The 20,873-nt window shown below is 41.7% G+C and overlaps 1 protein-coding gene and 1 long non-coding RNA gene across 8 annotated transcripts in view; one reads left to right on the forward strand and one right to left on the reverse strand.

Annotated features, from left to right (window-relative positions):
* LOC117804386 overlaps nt 1-19,056 on the reverse strand; it is a 76,421-nt gene extending 57,365 nt beyond the window's left edge. For 3 of the 5 annotated variants that reach the window (XR_004628751.1, XR_004628752.1, XR_004628749.1), the window contains exons 1-2: nt 18,694-18,915; nt 13,822-14,000 (exon numbers count right to left, since the gene is read on the reverse strand). This is a non-coding gene — a long non-coding RNA (uncharacterized LOC117804386). The other 2 variants (XR_004628750.1, XR_004628748.1) reach the window with 2 other exon arrangements.
* Nucleotides 18,938-20,873, forward strand: part of PAPSS1 (3'-phosphoadenosine 5'-phosphosulfate synthase 1) — a 98,896-nt gene continuing 96,960 nt past the window's right edge. The window contains exon 1 of one of the 3 annotated variants that reach the window (XM_034671403.1): nt 18,938-19,180. In XM_034671403.1, coding sequence (XP_034527294.1) covers nt 19,121-19,180 — 60 coding nt within the window. In that variant the 5' untranslated portion in view covers nt 18,938-19,120. Of the gene's footprint in view, nt 19,181-19,366; nt 19,572-20,873 lie in introns of those variants that run through there. The other 2 variants (XM_002916940.4, XM_034671405.1) reach the window with 2 other exon arrangements.

Genomic DNA, 20,873 nt, shown 5'->3' on the forward strand with positions numbered 1-20,873 from the left:
AATGAAATACCACATACGGGGTGACTCATAAACAAAAGACATTTATTTCTCACAGTTCTAGGCTGTAAGTCTAAGATCAAGTCTTCAGCATGGCTGCCTTCTGGTGAGGGCCATTTGCCTCGTTCATTGCTGATGCCTTCTTGCTGTGCACTCACATGTTAGAAGGGGCTAGGGATCTCTGTGGGGTCTTTTTTTTTTATAAGGCGCTAATCCCATTCATGAGGGCTCTATCCTCATAACCTCAGCCCTCAAGGGCCCCACCTCCTAACACTATCACCTTTGGAGGTTAGGATTCAATATGTGAATTTTGGGAGGACACAAACATAGAAAGTACTATGACACATTAGCTGGACTCTTCATTTGTCTCTGATGCTCCACAATGCCTTCCTTTCTTCCAGTTTTTCCTTTAACAATATTAACTCGTATTTCATTGGACATACTGTCATTTAGTGTGCCTTTTCATATCATCTTGAAATGTGTTCCTGTAACTCCAAAATAAAAACTTAACTCCTAAATGTTTAAATTCTTATTCTACAACTCTGCTTTCATGAATTTCACTTACTCAAATATCTATATGGAAGAGTTTCCATGTGAATACCTGGGAGTCATGTCCAATAAAGTCAGCCAAGAATACAACTTTTATGTAAGGAGTGAAGAGCTCTGATTTAGGATCTTATGCATTTTATGTTGCTACCCTGCTCAACCCAGAAGGGAACAAATCCTAAAGTGGGGGATGATTTCTTGCTATTACAACATAGTAATACAAGGTCTGGCCTTTTGAGTGGCTTGTTTGAAATGAATGCATGGGTTTCTCAGAATCTTACCTCACAAACATTCAGGCCAGTGTGACCTACTCAGTATTCTGGACATCTAAGGAGAAAAAAAGTAGGGATGAGGGGAAGGCAGAGCAGAAGGCAAGGGGAAAGGAGGAGGGGGAGGAAAGAGGACTGTGTTTAACATTTTATCCTTTGTAAATAATTAGTAAATAATTAGTATCCCCAAGCTTGTAAATAAAGGATAATGTTCCCTGACTGAAATTAGGATCTTGTTTTAACGTTAGGAATTTATAATTTCCTAATTGCTATTGATATTTACAGGCTAAACGGACCAGATGTGCTTTTAAATTAGATTTGCCAATTATAAATAAATGGACGCCTCAAGTCAATTCAATTTTTTCTTAGTTCCTTATTGTATGAAAGTATTTTAATCTTGTTTACTGCAAGAAGTATGCACAGTTAAATTGGTTTTTCTGTGATAAAATATTTCAAAACTTCCTTTATTTGATTTTTAATTTTTACTGATAAAGTGGTTATTTCCAAAAATAAAAGAAGGTTAGTGATAAATACCTATATAGATAAGTCTATAGATAAATATATGGATAAGTATCTATATTTTGTCTAAAATGGGTCATTTCTGAAACAGACACATGTAATCAGGAACATAATTTAGGCACAATATATTACGTTTATGCAATAATTCTTCAAATTATTTTTATATATTTTTGTTTACCTATTGCTGTCTAGCAAATTCCTTCAAAACAGTGGCTTAAAACAACCATTTATTATGCCTCATAATTCTGTGGACTGGGATTTGGCCATGGCTTGTATATTTCACTACTAGAACCAGAATGGCCAGGAGGAGTTCTTCATTCACAAGTCTGCCATTTTAGCTAGCATGGATTGAACAATGAGGTTTGGCTGGTAGAGTTCCACTAGAGTCAGATATTTGGGGCTTTGGTTCTCCCTGTTGGTTGGATTCCTTGGTTTTCTCCATGTAGTATCAGAGCCTCTCTTTCTCCACGTGGCTTCTTCATGTAGGACTTTGGGCAAGGTGGCTAGATTTCTTAACTTGTCAGGCTTAAGCCTGGAACTGACATTGTCACTTCTGCTACACTGTGTTCGCTATAGTAAGTCGTAGGGTCAGCCTAGATTCAGTGTGGGAGAGGGCTACACAAGGGGGTGAATACTGGGAGGGGTGGTTCATCAGGGGAGAGGAGGTACCTTGTGGAGACTAGCTACTACAGCGCACGTGTCCCTTGACAACATCATTTCCTGGAACCGCAATCATAAAATCAAGTGTTTCTGAAGATGTATCTTTCATGTAATCTGAGGCTTAAGAAATAAATGCTTTTCAGGAAAAGAGAACCTGGTTTAAAAGATTTGGGAGACAGTACGAACTATAGCTCTTCTCTTGCGCTTATGATGGCATGCTAAAAACAGGATTTCGCAGTATAAAAATTTATTTTGTTTAACCCACATTTTCTACACATTTAAGTGCATAGAACTGTGCCTGGCACCTAGTAATCATTTATAAATATTTGTTGAATCACATTTATCACAGGACCCTCTTCCACAAAACACACATTGACATTACAAAGAATTGATATTTCCAACAGAAGGAACTTTGGGAAAATAGGTCTATCATGTGAGAAGAGAGTATATGATTCCGAGTTTCTTCCAGACCTACAACCCCCATCTAGGTGCTTTCTAATGAATGAATTGCTGTACCTTAGACTACAGAACCCCATCTCCTAGTTGCAGGTGATTAGACTCCAGATGGACACCTGACCTGGGAGCAACTAATTTACAAGATATGCTGGCATGAGAGCTTTTACCAAAAGGGGTAGCCTAAAGTGGATTGTCTTTTCTTATCAACAAGAAAAGACTCAGGAACCATATGATCCTCTCAATTGATGCAGAAAAAGCATTTGACAAAATACAGCATCCTTTCCTGATTAAAACCCTTCAGAGTGTAGGAATAGAGGGTACATTTCTCAATCTCATAAAAGCCATCTATGAAAAGCCTACTGCAAGCATTATTCTCAATGGGGAAAAGCTGGAAGCCTTTCCCTTAAGATCAGGAACACGACAAGGATGCCCACTCTCGCCACTATTATTCAACATAGTACTAGAAGTCCTTGCAACAGCAATCAGAAGACAAAAAGGGATCAAAGGTATCCAAATCGGCAAAGAAGAAGTCAAACTGTCTCTCTTTGCAGATGACATGATACTCTATATGGAAAACCCAAAGGAATCCACTCCCAAACTATTAGAAGTTATAGAACAATTCAGTAAGGTGGCAGGATACAAAATCAATGCCCAGAAATCAGTTGCATTTCTATACACGAATAACGAGACTGAAGAAAGAGAAATTAGGGAATCCATCCCATTTACAATAACACCAAAAACCATACGTTACCTTGGAATTAACTTAACCAGAGACGTAAAGGACCTATATGCTAGAAACTATAGATCACTTTTGAAAGATATTGAGGAAGACATAAAAAGATGGAAAAATATTCCATGCTCATGGATTGGAAGAATTAACATAGTTAAAATGTCCATACTACCCAGAGCAATCTACACTTTCAATGCTATCCCGATCAAAATACCGAGGACATTTTTCAAAGAACTGGAACAAATAGTCCTTAAATTTGTATGGAACCAGAAAAGGCCCCGAATCTCCAAGGAACTGTTGAAAAGGAAAAACAAAGCTGGGGGCATCACAATGCCGGATTTCGAGCTGTACTACAAAGCTGTGATCACAAAGACAGCATGGTACTGGCACAAAAACAGACACATCGACCAATGGAACAGAATAGAGAACCCAGAAATGGACCCTCGGCTCTTTGGGCAACTAATCTTTGATAAAGCAGGAAAAAACATCCGGTGGAAAAAAGACAGTCTCTTCAATAAATGGTGCTGGGAAAATTGGACAGCTACATGCAAAAGAATGAAACTTGACCACTCTCTCACACCATACACAAAAATAAACTCCAAATGGATGAAAGACCTCAATGTGAGACAGGAATCCATCAAAATTCTAGAGGAGAACATAGGCAACAACTTCTATGACATCGGCCAGAGCAACCTTTTTCACGACACATCTCCAAAGGCAAGAGAAATAAAAGATAAAATGAACTTATGGGACTTTATCAGGATAAAGAGCTTCTGCACAGCCAAGGAAACAGTCAAAAAAACTAAGAGACAGCCCACGGAATGGGAGAATATATTTGCAAAGGACACCACAGATAAAGGACTGGTATCCAAGATCTACAAAGAACTTCTCAAACTCAATACACGAGAAACAAATAAACAAATCATAAAATGGGCAGAAGATATGAACAGACACTTTTCCAATGAAGACATACAAATGGCTAACAGACACATGAAAAAATGTTCAAAATCATTAGCCATCAGGGAAATTCAAATCAAAACCACACTGAGATACCACCTTACGCCAGTTAGAATGGCAAAGATAGACAAGGCAAGAAACAACAATTGTTGGAGAGGATGTGGAGAAAGGGGATCCCTCCTACATTGTTGGTGGGAATGCAAGTTGGTACAGCCACTCTGGAAAACAGTGTGGAGGTCCCTTAAAAAGTTAAAAATTGAACTACCCTATGACCCAGCCATTGCACTACTGGGTGTTTACCCCAAAGATACAGACGTAGTAAAGAGAAGGGCCATATGCACCCCAATGTTCATAGCTGCATTGTCCACAATAGCCAAATCATGGAAGGAGCCGAGATGCCCTTCAACAGATGACTGGATTAAGAAGCTGTGGTCCATATATACAATGGAATATTACTCAGCTATCAGAAAGAACGAATTCTCAACATTTGCTGCAACATGGACGGCACTGGAGGAGATAATGCTAAGTGAAATAAGTCAAGCAGAGAAAGACAATTATCATATGATTTCTCTCATCTATGGAACATAAGAACTAGGAGGATCGGTAGGGGAAGAAAGGGATAAAGAAAAGGGGGGTAATCAGAAGGGGGAATGAAACATGAGAGACTATGGACTATGAGAAACAAACTGAAGACTTCAGAGGGGAGGGGGTGGGGGAATGGGATAGACTGGTGATGGGTAGTAAGGAGGGCACGTATTGCATGGTGCACTGGGTGTTATACGCAACTAATGAAGCATCAAACTTTACATCGGAATCTGGGGATGTACTGTATGGTGACTAACATAATAAAAAAATCATTAATAAAAAAATAAAGTGGATTGTGATAGGCAGATCAAATTAGATCCTGTTACTTGGGGAGTTTGTGAGAAAATCAGTCAGTTATTTGGTAGAGATAGAACTAGTAGAAGCAGAAGTGGAGAATAAAGGAGTTTCCATTCTATGGAGCACGACGGGGCTATTGCTTTTTTAAAAATATTTTATTTCTTTGAGAAAGAGAGAACATAAGCATGAGTTGGGGAAGGAGAGGCAGAGGGAAAGGGAGAAGCAGACTCCCCACTGAGCAGGGAGCCCGATGTGCGACTCGATCCCAGGACCCTGGGATCATGACCTGAGCTGAGGGCAGACATTTCACCAACTGAACCACCCAGGCACCCTTGGTGTTATTTCTTTATTATCCTATTTTGTGTGGTTGCTAAAAACTCCTCTTCTTTCCCTTTCTTCCCCCATCTTGAGAATAAAACCCCATTAACTAAGGTGGCCATCTGTGTTTCTATTTTTTACTATCTGAAAGAGTCTAATTAGTACGTGACGTCAGGGAGTGAGACCTATGTTCTCTTTTTCAGAATGAGAAAACACTCTATTCAATTGTATAGTCAGGGGAGTAGTGCCACTGTGACATGGCCCTTTGCGAGCATGCAAACACGGTGCTCCTACCCAACAATAGGTAGGACAGAGGCAGCTGCCAAATGAACTGCTCAGTGTTCTCAACTGTTGTAGGAAACTCTTTGATCAATAGCTGCAGAAGAAACTGGCTATAGGCGAGGATGTTTCTTTAAAGGATCTCAGAAATATATGATGAAAATTCTAGTTCTGGACATGTTATTTTCCCCCACCGACTACCGGGAAGGAATATGAGAACATTAAATATAGGAGGAAGGTGCAGGTGGAAGGAAAGAGTACATGGACACCAGGGAAGCTGGAACTGTGCAAATTTCACTAATTACTAAAGCAGAGCTCTTCTAGGGAACGGCAGGAAACGAGGAGAAAGGGTTGCTGGCCACTAGTCTAAGCCTATGTTGGGGTCAAAATGCAACCACTCCCTAGGGTATTTATTAGGAGAGGGTGGTGAGCAGTGGAGAACAGCACCCAGAAAACTCAGATTAAGTCCACAGAAATGTATGTCTGGAATGTCAGTGAGAAGAGATAGAATACTGACATCTGAACACCAAGTCAAACAGTGGGCATGGTTGCAATTTTCAGGAGGGAGAATTAGGTTGAGACGCCAGGAGTAAATAGAACTTGCCTGCTGTTGTCCAGACAGCCGCAGAGGATGCCGACCATTTGGGGATTTAGCATTTGGTGTCATGATCCCTATTTAAATATAGTCTTTATTTTTTAAAAACAGTTTTACTTTACAGATAAATTAAGCAGATGGTACAGAGAGTTCCCATATAGCCCCACACCCCATTTTCCTACTGTTAGTATTTACCTTTGTATAAGATATTGTTACACTTAATGACTCAATACTGATACATTATTAACTCAAGTCCAGGGTTTATTTGGATTTCCTTAGTTTTTGAATTTCTACCTGATTTCTTTTTCTGTCCCAGGACCCCAACCAGGACACCACGTTACATTTAGTTGTCATGTCCTCTTAGACTCCTCTGGCTGTGACAGTTTCTTAGACTTGCCTTGTTTTTGGTGACCTTGGTAGTTCTAAGGAATACTGGTGAGGTATTTTGTAGGTTGTCTGTCTAATGGAATTTGTCTGATGTTTTCCTCATGATTCGACTGGGCTTATGGGTTTTTAGAGGAAGATCACGGGGTCAAGTGTCATTTTCATCACATCATACCAAGACTACACGCTGTCAACGTGATTTATCACCATTGATGTTGATCTTGCTTACCTGGCTGAGGTGGTATTTGTCAAGTTTCTTCACTGTGAAGTTACTGTTTGCTTTCCATTTCCATAATGTAGAGGAAGTGAGCACAGCCCATATTTAAGGAGTAGAAATTTATGCTCCCTTTCCTTGAGATTTGAATATCTACATAAATTATTTGGAATCCTTCTGCTTGGGTTATTTGTCTCATTTCCCCATTTGTATATTTATTCAGTCATTTATGTATCAATATGGACTCAGAGATATTTATTTTACACTTGTGATAATCCTATACACTTTATTTGTTCCTCAAATTTTTTCCAGCTTTGGCCATTGGGAGCTCTTTTGTTTGGCTGCTGCACTCCTTTGACAGACCTATAAGAATGCACTGTTTTGTTGTTTTCGTTTTTTATTTTTTGTACTTCAAAAACACTCTGGCACTCCAAGGTGTTCCAGGCTCACCTTGTATATTTCTTCACTAGTCCTAGAATCAGCCATTTCTCCCCAAAACTTGATTCCTTTGATTGGAAATGGTATTAGAAACCAAGGTCTGGACTCACTTTACTGGGGTGCTGTTTCCTTTGAGTCCTCTCAGGTGACAGAGCAAAGAAACACGAATATCATTTACGTATATACACACATCTATAAATATTTCTGTATGTAATCATCTGCATCTGTATTAAGCTAAACATGCGTTCTTACTAATGTGTCCAATTTGAATCCATTACCAAATTTATTATGTCCTCCCACCTCTCCTCCCCCTACCTTGCTTATCTGACTCTCACTGCAATGGTGAGAAACCTGGCTCCTACTTTGTGCCATCCACTTATGGAATTGTTTAATTCCATTACACGTGTATAGCAGCAGCAGAAGTAAGCTGTCCCCTTATGGGGAATGACTTTATCAACTAGGTCAGTGCTTATGTGCAGTTCCTTTTGCCTTTAGTTTCAGACTCCAGCTATTTCCACATTTACTTAGGTGCACCCTACTCTCCTTTAGAGGCACTATAAGAAAATGAAAAGGATGGAGGAGTACATTTACAGATTAAGATCATTTTAAAGGGGAGCTTGGGTGGCTCACTTGGTTAAGCATCTGCCTTCAGCTCAGGTCATGATCTCAGGGTCCTGGGATCGAGCCCCACGTTGGGCTCCCTGTTCAGCGGGGAGCCTGCTTCTCCCTTTCCCTCTCCCCTCTCTCTCCCTCTCTGTTCGTGTTCTCCCTCTTGCTCACTCTCTCTCAAATAAATAAATAAAATCTTTAAAAAAATAAAATCATTTTAAAGACATAGCACACTTTTTAAATTGTCAAGATTAAATTATACTGTCTAGGGATATATGTTAAATGGTGAAGCTTAAAAAAAAAGCAAAAAAGCTATTACTATAAAAGTAACCACACAAAGAAGCAACTTCTACTTCTGGGAAGATAAAGTGTCAATGATGAGATGTCACCTCCCACCAGAAACAACGGACAAAGCCCACTAAAATAATAAATGAAACAATGGCTTCCTGACATTGGCCACCAGGCAGTGCAGGCCAGGGACCCCTGAGAGACCAGGAAACAATGAGGTGAGCCTTACAACCAACCGTCTCCGCTTACTATCTGCAGAGAGTTTCCTGGCCGCAGTGCAGCGACAGGAACCCAGGCAGAAATCTGCGGTCCCGCCGAGGTAAGAACTTGAAGCTGGGATTCACGGAGATAGAGGATAGAGTACTTGAGAGGACAGAGCTACCACAGAGAAAGCTCCAGAGATGGCAGAAAGTGCACCGGGCCAAAGGCAAGTGAGGAAACTAACACAGGACAGAGAAAAATACCATCCAAAAGAAGCAAAGGGGAAAACGCCCTGAGCTCACAACCAGCAGAAAATAGGTTGTGTTCCCACTAGCCAGAGTGGAAAACCGTGGCTTTGGGCAAAGTACTCAAAATGGTATTCTGAGTGGTGGGGCACAATTAGTCATAGTTAGCTAAGGCCGTGAAAGGACCGGACTATTTCTGAGTAACTTAACTGAAAAATTTTTACAGGACTACAAAAATATGCAGCATACAACAAGGTAAAATTCACAATATTAGGGGTCTGGTAAGGACAAGGAAAGAGGAAGATATAACCTAGACTGAGAAAAATGAATCAATACAAAGAGATGTAAACACAGAAAACAGAATTAGTGGATAAGGACATTAAAATGGTTACTTTACATATATTCAAACAGGTAGGAGAAAGATTTCTCATGTGAAATGGAAGCATGGAAGATACATTTTTAAAAAGAGACCCACACTGGGGTGCCTTGCATGCTCAGATGGTTAATGGCCTGGCTCTCGATTTCTTTCTTTTTTTTTTTTTTTTTTAAGATTTTATTTATTTATTCGACAGAGATAGAGACAGCCAGCGAGAGAGGGAACACAAGCAGGGGGAGTGGGAGAGGAAGAGGCAGGCTCATAGCAGAGGAGCCTGACGTGGGGCTCGATCCCATAACGCCGGGATCACGCCCTGAGCCGAAGGCAGACGCTTAACCGTTGTGCCACCCAGGCGCCCCTGGCTCTCGATTTCTGTTCGGGTCCTGATATCCAGGTTGTGAGACTGAGCCCTCTGTCGGGCTCTGTGCTGGACATGAAGACTGCTTGGGATTCTTTCTCTTCCTCTCCCTCTGCCTCTCCTACCACCCCCTCAAAAAATAAATAAACAAAAATGAAATAAAAGAGACCCATGTTGAACTTCTAGAGATGAAAAATAAAATGTTTGAGATGGAATATATACAGAATTTTCAAAACTCAGTAATAAGAAAACAATTCAATTAGAAAATGGGCAAAAGATCTGATCAGACCCTTAACCAAAGAAGATACACAGATAGCAAATAAGCACATGAGAAGATGTTTAACATCATTAGTCATCAGGGAAGTGCAAATTAAAACTATAATGAGATACCATCGCATACTATTACAATGACTAAATTTAAAAAGACCAACTATACCAACCTGTTGGCAAGAATGTGGAGTAACTACAATTCTCATGCACTGCTAGGAAGAATGTAAAATTGTACCACCACTTTGGAAAATGGTTTTGGCTGTTTTTCAAAAAATTAAACATATGCCTACCATATGGCCCAGTCATTCCCCTGATACTAATACGTCTCGATTTTTCCCCGGGTGTGGGGGGTGGGGAAGAAAACATATACTCACACAAAGACTTGCATATGAATGTTCATGGCAATTTTATTTGCAAGAGTCCCAAACTGAAATCACCCGAATATCCTTCAATAGATGAATAAACAAATCATGGCACATGCATACGTTGTGAGTTTAACTAAACCACTCCACGGTATTGCTGCTTTGGCATCTATTCTGTTTGGCCAAGGGACCTGCAGAGACCTTACACTGACACTAGCCCCTCATGCAAGCACATACCCTAGATAACAGCCCACAGAGTCACAAGCAAATATAAGTTCCTGATATGACTTCCCCAACTGCCCTTGTGATAACAGTCTCCCCAACCTTCCAGGACTTTCCCCTATGTGCTCCTCAGATAAGACCCCACAGGGGTGCCTGGGTGGCTCAGTCAGTTAAGCATCTACCTTCGGCTCAGGTAACGATCTGGGGGTCTTGGGTTCCCTGCTCAATGGGGAGCCTGCTTCTCTCTCTTCCCCTGCCCCTCCCCCTGCTTATACTCTTTCTCTCTCATGAATAAATAAAATCTCAAAAAAAAAAAAAAAGAAAGATGAGACCCCCTCAGAACTTACCAGAACCCCTGTTCTCTTTGATTTGAATTAATTAATCGGCCTTAGCCTGGGGACCAGAGCATTCCACCTTGGGATCCTAATAAAGGCATTTGCCCCAGGTCCTGCCTCTACCCTGCCTAGTGTGGCCCCTCAAAGTGTGCCGTGTACTTCCTCAAAGACCTATGAGTAATAAACCTCTTTATGTCTTTTGCATTCTGTTGCTGAGTCACAATTTACCACCCAGCACCTGTGCTCTACCTAACAAATGTTAAACTAACAAAATCCTAACACCATACAATGGAATACTAGTCATCAACAAAATGGAATAAACTATTGATATACACAACAACATGGATGAGTTTCATCATAATTATGCCGAAAGAATCTAGGGAAAAGAATATATGCTGTGTTTGGTGCTGCTTCCCGTTACTTAGTACTCAGCTACTTTAACAGAGAGAAGTTATTAACACAATGTTTTACACGGTAAGGTGCTTAATTTAAGGTAATTTGTGGATTTGATTAAATTCTTGTTTTCAGGTACAACTGACACCTAAATTAGAATAATTTTAGAACTGGAAGAATTCCTTGAGATAAATTTATCCAAAATGTGAAGAAATGCAATTGCCTTGACCAGAGGGGTGATTTTTCCTACAAACTGGCTTCTGGCAAGCCCAGGGACTTGAAGTGAGTAGGAGGAAGGGAATTTTCCAGAAACTGCAGTGATTCCTTCCAGATGGAAATAAAATATCTCGGCTTGCCTCCAAATCGTCCCACCAGTTTCTCAGTTGGTGGGGCTTTAACTAACAATAGGGAGGGTGGAGGGTGAATGGGATCCTTGTGTACATTACCTCTGGCTTGTGCAGCAAGTTTTAAGTTCTGTCCATCCCAGACCACATTCTGAGACTGATGCTCTGTTAACTACCCAGGTGAGTGACTTATGGTATATTACCAAGCTTTTACAAAACTATCGCCCTCTTCCTGACAATACCTATATTCCTAAAAGGGTTAAGATACACTTTGCTCTGGGTTTCCTAATTTCTATAGCTCCTTGGTTTAGCTTAAAATATTTAATTTGCTCTTTTCAGTTTTGATGACTGTTGGAACATACAATATGTCATGAGGGTAAGTATCTCAGATATCTAGGAACGCCCATTCATTATTTAGAGCAGTAGTTCTCAAAGTATGGTCCTCTCTCACTAATGGCTTTGCCTCATACTTACGTGAGAAAATAAAAACCCTCAGAGGAGGGGTGCCTGGGTGGCACAGCGGTTAAGCGTCTGCCTTCGGCTCAGGGCGTGATCCCGGTGTTATGGGATCGAGCCCCACATCAGGCTCCTCTGCTATGAGCCTGCTTCTTCCTCTCCCACTCCCCCTGCTTGTGTTCCCTCTCTCGCTGGCTGTCTCTATCTCTGTCGAATAAATAAATAAAATCTTAAAAAAACAAAAACAAAAAACCCCCAAAAAACCCTCAGCGGAAAGTATCTCATCTTCCTACCTCCTATACAAATGGTCTTGCAACTTGTGTCCTGGATTCCAACCCTCGAAGACCTCCATCGATCCGTTAATTACCTTTGCTCTCTGTTGGGTCATTCTTACCAGCATATAATTTACCGTAGTTTATCCTTTCTTTTTAAAATATCCTACCTTGATTCTGTATTATTCTTCAGCTTTGTGTCATTTTTCTACTCTTTTTTAAGGCCAAACATCTATTTTTTTAAAAAAGATTTTTATTTATTTATTTGAGAGAGAGAGAGAGCACACAAGCAGGGGGAGCGGCAGAGGGAGAGGGAGAAGCAGACTCCCCACTGAGCAAGGAACCTGATGTGGGGCTGGATCCCAGGACCCTGGGATCACAACTGGAGCCAAAGGCAGTCGCCTAGCCGACTGAGCGACCCAGGTGCCCCTAAGCCAAACATCTTAAAGGTTGTTCCCACATGCTCACTTCCTTTGACCTCTAATTCAGTCTTTTAAAAAAGTTTTTTGTATGTCTGTGTCAAAATTATATATCCAAATAGTTTAGGCTCAAATGATTCTACAAGGAATTTTAAGACAAAGAGCAAATCCCTGGTCATCTTCACCTCCTCCCCCAGTTTTCCTTCCCTAGAGGCAACCACTCTTAAGTCTTTCAGGTAAATCTCTTGGTACATATCTCCATATCTTGAAATAACAGTGTACTGCTACTCTTCCTTTCCACCATGATAGTTTTACTCTGAAGATAGTTTCTTTTTTTTTCTCTTTCTTTTCCTTCCTTATGTGTGTGTGTGTGTGTGTGTGTGTGTATGTGGTTTTCTTTGTGGAGATCTTTATTGTTTTTTCTCTTCTTAAGAAACCTCTTATGTAATAAAAGAAAGAGTAGAGACATATGCCCTTGCTTTTTTTTTTTTTTTTTTTAAGAATCCTTCATAAGTGGTTATAACAAACACTTCTGGTGCTGCATGCATATCTTTTCAGCCCTTACTGCTGTGGAACATACCATCCTGACTTCCACTTGTTAATAAACCTCCATTTCTCTGCATGAAGGCTTTCTTTGGGACCACTGCTCTCTCTACTTATGCACATTGCAATCCAAAATTACCAGAGCACGAACACTCCACTTCCTAGCAGTAGTCCTTGAATAATGACTGAAGGGAGTGGTATAAATACGCCAGCTCTCTCCTCTCAGGTGATATATTTTGAAGCACATATTCAACACTGTTTCTCAGAGTTACTCAGTGGGATTAAGCTCCAGTTACTATAATGGCTGCTTTATTGACTTCCTTCATGTTCCTGTATCATGTTCCCACTTTACTAATTGCGTTTCCTGGACTCACCTCCTAAATAAAGGACTTGTACTCAAATCCTCTTTCCATGTCCTGCTTCTTGAACAACACAAATTAAGACAATTAGTGCTGAGTATTTCTTATTATATCACATTTTAAGGTACATGATATCCGGTGTCCCAGTTTTAGAAGACGCTAAAATTGGGGCGCCTGGGTGGCACAGCGGTTAAGGGTCTGACTTTGGCTCAGGGCGTGATCCTGGCGTTCTGGGATCGAGCCCCACATCAGGCTCCTCTGCTATGAGCCTGCTTCTTCCTCTCCCACTCCCCCTGCTTGTGTTTCCTCTCTCGCTGGCTGTCTCTCTATCTCTGTCAAATAAATAAATAAAATCTTAAAAAAAAAAAAAAGAAGACGCTAAAATTGGTTAAGTGGGTGCAGGTGGTATCAGCCTGATCCCTCCATTATAAAATTCCTTTTCCTACCTGTATTAGTCAGAGTTTTCCAGAGAAACAGAACCAATAGTTTAGATAGATGGAGATTTATTATAAGGAAATAGCTCACCTGATCATGGAGGCTGAGAAGTCTCAAGATCTGTAGTCGGCAAGCTGGAGACCCAGGAGGGCAGAGGGTACAGTTCTACTCCACGCACCAAAGCCTGAGAGTCAGAAGAGCTGATGGCATAAGTTCTAGTCTGAATGACAGCAGGTGTGAGACCCAAGAGCCAATGTCTCAGCTGGAGTCTGAAGCAAGGAAAAAGACCATCTTAGCTCAAAGAGGTAAAGCAGGAGTTCCCTCTTACTTGCAGACAAGTCATCTTTTTGTTCTAATCATGCCTTCAACTTACTGGATGCCTTCAACTGACTTGCAGACAAGTCATCTTTTTGTTCTAATCATGCCACCCACATCAGAGAGAACAGCCTACTCAGTCTACTGATTCAAATGTTAACCTTATCCAGCAAGACCCTCACAGACTCACCCAGTGTAATGTTCAACCAAGTATCTGGGCACCCTGTCACCCATTCAGGTTGATACACAAAATGACCATCACACTATCTTTCACCAAATACTTTAAGCAGACATTAATGATTATTGCCTATGTTAATTACCTCATCAGGTGTTTAAACTGGTGATCTTTCTTTCTTTCTTTCCTTCTTTTTTAATTTAAATTTTAGGTAGTTAACATAAAGTACAAGATTGGTTTCTGGAGTAGAATTCAATGATTCATCACTTACATACAACACCCAGTGCTCATCATAACAAGTGCCCTCCTTACTACCCATCAAAAATGGTGATTTTAAAATGTTAACATTCCTTCTGCATTTATCAGTTAAAATGTTATCAGTATAAACTGTTCTTCATCAACTATTTGATTAGCCCGAAGTACAGTTTGTATGGAAAGGGTGTGATAAGGATGCCTGGGTGGCTCAGTTGGTTGAATGTCTCCCTTTGGCTCAGGTCATGATCCCAGAGTCCTGGGATCAAGTCCTAAGTCAGGCTCCTTGCTCGGTGGGGAGCCTGCTTCGCCCTCTGCCTGCCATTCTCTCTCTCTCTCTCTCTCTCTGACAACTAAGTAAATAAATAAATAAATAAAATCTAAGGGAAAAAAAAGAAATGGTGCGATAAATGTGTCCTTTTTTGATGACTTACTTTTCTAAGTAGTTTTCACTAATATAACCCCAAAATCCTTTTCAGTTGTCTGAATCATTTTCAGTATGGTTATTTCTATCAGATGCTTTATTTATTTTGTCTTCCTAACCAAGGTTCTCCAAGGGCCTTCTGACTCCTTGGAGAGCCTTCTGACGGAGTATCCTCTAGACCCAGTACATGGCAGTCATCCCCAGATCTTCCTTCATCAGCAACCTGGGAATTCCCTTTGGGCTGTCTCCTGTGGGGAAACTCCTGTTTTCTGAATGCCATGTCTCCCTTTTTTCATTTAAGGGGAGCATATCTTCCAAATTTCCTTGAGAAAGGGTATATAATAACTCTAAATTCTAGGTTGGAAATTCTTTTCTTTTGGAATTCTGAAGGTATTGTTCTGTTTGTCTTCTAGCTCTCAGTGTTTTTCTTGGTACCTTCAATTCATTTTCATTCCTGATTCTTTGTTTTTGAACTCTCCTTCTCCTTGGAAGCTTACAGGGTCTCCAGAACAACAGCACTAAGCTTTGTATGTTCAATTTTTCCGCTGAGCTGGACATTAAGGGAAAGACTCAAGTCCTTCACTTCTCGGATACTTTGTTGAATAATTTCCTTGTTTATTTCTTCCTGTGATATTTTTCTTTCTGGAATTCCTAGTATTTGGAGGTTGGGTTTCCTGGACTGTTCTTTCTTTTAAAAATTCGATTTCTATTTTGGGGGATTTTTGCTCTGCATTCTGGGAGATATCTTCACCTTTTCTTCCACTCCGGCTATCTTGTGTTAAATTTCCAAGAGCCCCATTTTGGTTCTGAATACTTATGGCATTCCATTTCATTGATAAATCCTTCAACTTTTAGTTTTAAAATTACTCCTTTAAAAACTATAACAACAAAGCTATTATCACCAAAAAAATATAAGCCTTTAATATCAAGAATCCAGGGATTCTTTAAATTTCCTCTCTTGCTATATACATTAAAAATTCTTCACTATGTGAGTCAGTGGTCAAATAAATTCCATATATTTTATTTAATTATTTATTTTTTAAGATTTTATTTATTTGAGACAGAGAAAGTGACAGAGATAGTGAGAGAGAGCATGAGGGAGGAGGAGAGGGAAAAACGGGCTCCTTGCTGAGCAGGGAGCCCAACATGGGGCTCAATCCCAGGAACCTGGGATCATGACCTGAGCCGAAGGCAGACGCTTAACTGCCTGAGCCACCCAGGCACCCCAAATTCCATATATTTTAATTACTTAATAATTATCTTAAGTTTTCTTTCAGTCTTTAGTTCTTCATTTGGTTTTTTTCCCCCTTTAATTATTTAAGAATCAGGTCATGATGATGTATGGTTTTCCACCATTTGGATTTGGCTGCTTTCATTTATGGTGATTTTACATCTTGCTCTTTCCTCTGCATTCACTGTAAACTGGTAATTAGACCTGAAAGCTTGATTATAATCAGGTTTGATTGTGAGGGGGCATTAATACTACAGGAGACAAAAAATCATCAGGAGGCAAAAAAACTTCTGATGTTATTTTCATATTGTTAGCAGCCATAAGTATCATTGTCTTTATCCATTATTTCATTAGAAGGTAAAAATGGTGATCTTATGATCTTCTTTCCTTCTTTATTTATTAGCTATATTTCTACAAGGAGAACTTCCTCTCATCAATGTTTCAAAGATTTATCTATTTTAGAGAGAGAGCACACATAAGAGGCAGAGGGAGAGGGAAACAGAATCTCAAGTGACTCCATGCTCAGCACAGAGCCTGACACGGGGCTTGATTTCAAGACCCTAAGATCATGACCTAAGCCAAAACCAAGAGTTGAATGCTTAACTGGCTGTGCCACCCAGGTGCCCCTCTCATCATTTTTTTCATTGCCTGACTTACAGTTACTGCAGAGATGGCAGGGTAAATGTTTAATTCTTTCTTTTTATTCATCAGTTTTTTTTTTTTTTTTTTTTTAAAGATTTTATTTATTTATTCAACAGAGATAGAGACAGCCAGCGAGAGAGGGAACACAAGCAGGGGGAGTGGGAGAGAAAGAAGCAGGCTCGTAGCGGAGGAGCCTGATGTGGGGCTCGATCCCACAACGCTGGGATCACGCCCTGAGCCGAAGGCAGACGCTTAACCGCTATGCCACCCAGGCGCCCCTCATCAGTTTTCAAAATAATGAGTTGGTTCCCTAGAATCCTCCAAAGATGACAATGAGTCCTTTTTTAATTATCATCCTTATCATCACATCAACATGTATATTTAAACATATTTTATTTGCATCAATACCTTATAGTTATTATCCGTTTAGTACTCTAATCTAATTGTGCCATCTTTGACATGAGAAAACTTGGTTAAGTTGGCTTCTAGGTCCTTTTGACATAATTCTGCTTTTTGTTGTTGTTGTTGTTTAATTCTAGTGTTTTTTGATAATTTCCTTGTTTCTGGTTTGACAAGATGTTACAGGCTCATTCGCATGACTGATGCCTGGAATCATGAATTTGAACTGAGAGTAAACTCATGATATATTTTAACTCTAAAAATGTCTTCCATTGGAAAAACTCAGAAATATGGACTGAAAAGCAATAAGCACAACTAAAAGCCCAGATTATGATGCCTTTATATCATTTCCCTCTAAATACCATTTCCTAGGACTCCTTGGAGAAATGGCTGATTTCAAATGTGGTGTTGTGTTCTCGTTTGAACTTCGAAGTTCATTCCTGTTACTGGCAGAATTGAGAATTATATTGAAATTCAGTTCTATATATATACAGACTTCAAATTGAACATCCTCTAGAAAAAGCTATAGGGAACCATTGACATTTTACATGGTCAAGTAAACAAAGTCAGATTTCCATTTTAGAAGTACCACTCTGACAGCAGTTCAAGAATGGTGTGTGACAGGGGTGGGAGGATGCCTAGTTAAGGGTATTAGCTGTGATTCATCTTGGATAGAGGGAAGGCCTAATAAAAGACAGTAACAGTGGGGAAATACATAGAGAACTGATTTGCTAGCTATTAAAGAGCAATAGCTTCAGGTCTTAGTGATGGAAGATGGTGTGTGTGTGGGGGGGCGTGGGAGAGATGTGGAGAGTACTGGGTTACAGAGGAGCAGAGCTTCAAACAACTATTTTTGTGCCAGGGGTAAGCTGTGGAAAAGTCCTTAGAGTAATGGGAGGAGGGCGAGAACTCGTGGAGGAAGCCCCCCATACCCCAGCCCATTTTCTTATTAACTAGCTCTGTAATAATTAGGTGAATTTGAAAATGTCCTGCACAGGTGGGCATTCTACGGTGTGGTAACCAGCAGCCCTCCCTAAATCTGGATTTCAGTCCCCTAAGAATTTCCAGAAAAGTTAATAATATAGGGGTCCTTTGGGCCTACCCGGTGAGAATTACTGGACACAAATCTCCGGATATGAAGAGAGGTCTCAAAGTGGGGAAGGAGGCACTTTGCAGATAACCACAGATCCCAGTCGAGATATTAATAATTGATGACCAGGGATGGGGCATTGACTGTGTTTTGAAGTTGTGCGCCGCCAAGCAGAATTTTAAAGGCACCAAGCGGAACGTGTGGCGAACGAGCTGTTCCGGCAAAACATTTCTTCCCTTCGCGAGGCTGTAAAAGCCCTTTTTAAATGTGGCTAGGGTGACAAGGATACCGATTGGGTAGACAGGAGACCGGTGGCCAGGCTTATGAAGGAAGAGCCAAAGGGGCAGGAGACTACATCAATGACTTCTCCCAACCAGCATCAGCTGCAAGAGAGCCAAGCACGCCAAGAACCGAGAGCCAGGCACCTCCCTTACCCTTACGCGGGCGGCCTGCGTCTGGAACTCGCTTCCAGCCTTAGCGCCTGCGCAGCACAAGCGGACGAGCTGGGGAGACGCCAGGAAACTTCCACGACTATCTTCTCAAGACCGCCCCTTCCTCAGAATCAAGGGGGAGGAGCGTAGCGCGCGCTCGCACCGAAGCGAGCGCCAAAGCCCCGCCCCCAACTCCGGCCTAAGGTTCGCGCCCGCCGCCTCGCCCCTCCCCACATACCTCTGCTCCAGACCATTTCGGAGGCGCGACCGACGCGCCACGCAGGAGGCACTAGCACGAGCGCGTGCGTACGTAAGCGCGCGCTGACTCTAGCGCGAGGAGGCCCCGCCTTCCCGACCCGCCCCCGCCGGCCTCTCCTGCTGCTATCCTCCGGGAGCTGAGGATCCCGGCGCCCGCGCGCACCCTGCGGCTATGGAGGTCCCTGGGAGCCTGTGCAAGAAAGTCAAGCTGAGCAATAATGCGCAGAACTGGGTGAGTCGGGGCAGAAGAGCGAAGGAGGCTCTGGGAAGCTGTGGCTGCAGCTTGTTCCGGAGCCGCTGCTTCCCTCCCGCGTCCTCTGCATCTTCCCTGGAGCTCGGGGATGGTACCCGAGGCCGCGGCACCTCCCAGCTGAGGCGGTGGGGGGGGGGTGCCAGACCGGCTGGCGCGGCGGGAGTTTTCGGCTGGCGCAGTGTGCGGTTCGACTCACCTTTTGGGGGAAGAATGCCCCCTTCCCCAGCTCCTCGGCTCGGAAGAGACCTGGAAGAAAATCCTTTGGGAGTGAGCTGGCGGCCGCCGAGCTTGTACCCCCGATGGGGGATGCTGCCCGCATCCCTTGAAGTGGCCTGAAGGTCTGCAGAGGCGGCGAAGGGGGGCGCATTCGGTGCGTTCTGGGTTTTCTGGGCTCTGCTAGTGCGCTTAACCCAGGTTTGGATCCATCTCCACGTCTTTCCATTTCTGAGTTTCAGTGTGAAGGGAGAGTACCCAACAATGTGGCCATTCATGAGTTGAGACTGCTCTGAACTGAGGTTCTTTGTGGCTCGGTATTAAATTGGAATGTCTAACAAATAACATGGAGTTTTAAGGACTCGATTTCTGGAGACAGTAAGGTATGGGAAGACTAATGGTTTATAACGTTTAGCAAGAACTGCCAGTTGGATTTGATGGTCAAGTGCTGTGCCCTCAGAAGGTTGCTTCCTTCCTTAATTCTTTGATGATCAACGGACTTAAGATTTTGTAAGTACAGAGCAGATTGCAGTGGGGGAGGGGGAGGCGGTGTCCAACTTTGAAGTCAGGAAAGGAAATGGTTTTAAGTTTAGATGGGTTTTTATTTCACAATATAATACGATCCTGAGGTTTAATTTTAAATGCAACCTGGCAAATCATCATTACCCTTGAGGAGTCGAAGAAAAAAAAGCCAACTCAGGCAAATACTCATTTGAAGTCCTGAGTTTACCATATCTGTTGTTACCAAGGATTCTCATCTGATTCCTTTCTCCTTTTAACCTTATGTGATAAGGAGGGAAAGGAGATAAAAGGTGAATTACAACATTGGAAAGAGCATTGGACTACTGGCATGGTCTCTGGTTCCAGCTTTGCCATTTAGTAGCTGAGTACTCTTGTGGAAAAACACTCTGTTTCTTTAAACCTTAGCCGACTTAACAAGGGTGTAATAGTGTGCACTTCACTGGGCTGTTTTGAGCAGTAAAGAAGATAATGAATTTCAAGGTTCAGGGAAACCACTACCATGTAACTTAGTATTGCTCCTGTACCTTGAAGTATTTCCTAGTTAGGGAAATAAGGTTGACTGAATTAGGGTATTTACAGGTAATTTCAGTTACATCATCCATAATTTATCTATAAACTTCTGCCAAATAGATGTGTGTTCTTTGTAGAGACCTGTGCTGCTCATGGAGAAGATGAAAAATGAGGGGCTCCGTGCTTGCCTTCCAGTTGCTCATGGCCTGGTTGGGCTTGTAAGTGGCATTTGCTAAGTAATGAATATATCAGACCACAGTGAGTGTTGTAAGACGCATTTTATTGCAATTTAGAGCAGAGAGGAGTTTATCCTGGGTGTTTGGGGAGGGTTTATGGAGGAGAAATGTACTCAGATTTGTGAGTCAGAGAGGTGCTGAATGAATAAGGGCTGGGAATAAGAATTAATATTATTTTTACTCCAGGAACA

The sequence above is a fragment of the Ailuropoda melanoleuca genome, chromosome 11 (assembly GCF_002007445.2).
Source record: "Ailuropoda melanoleuca isolate Jingjing chromosome 11, ASM200744v2, whole genome shotgun sequence".
Lineage (NCBI taxonomy): Eukaryota > Metazoa > Chordata > Mammalia > Carnivora > Ursidae > Ailuropoda > Ailuropoda melanoleuca.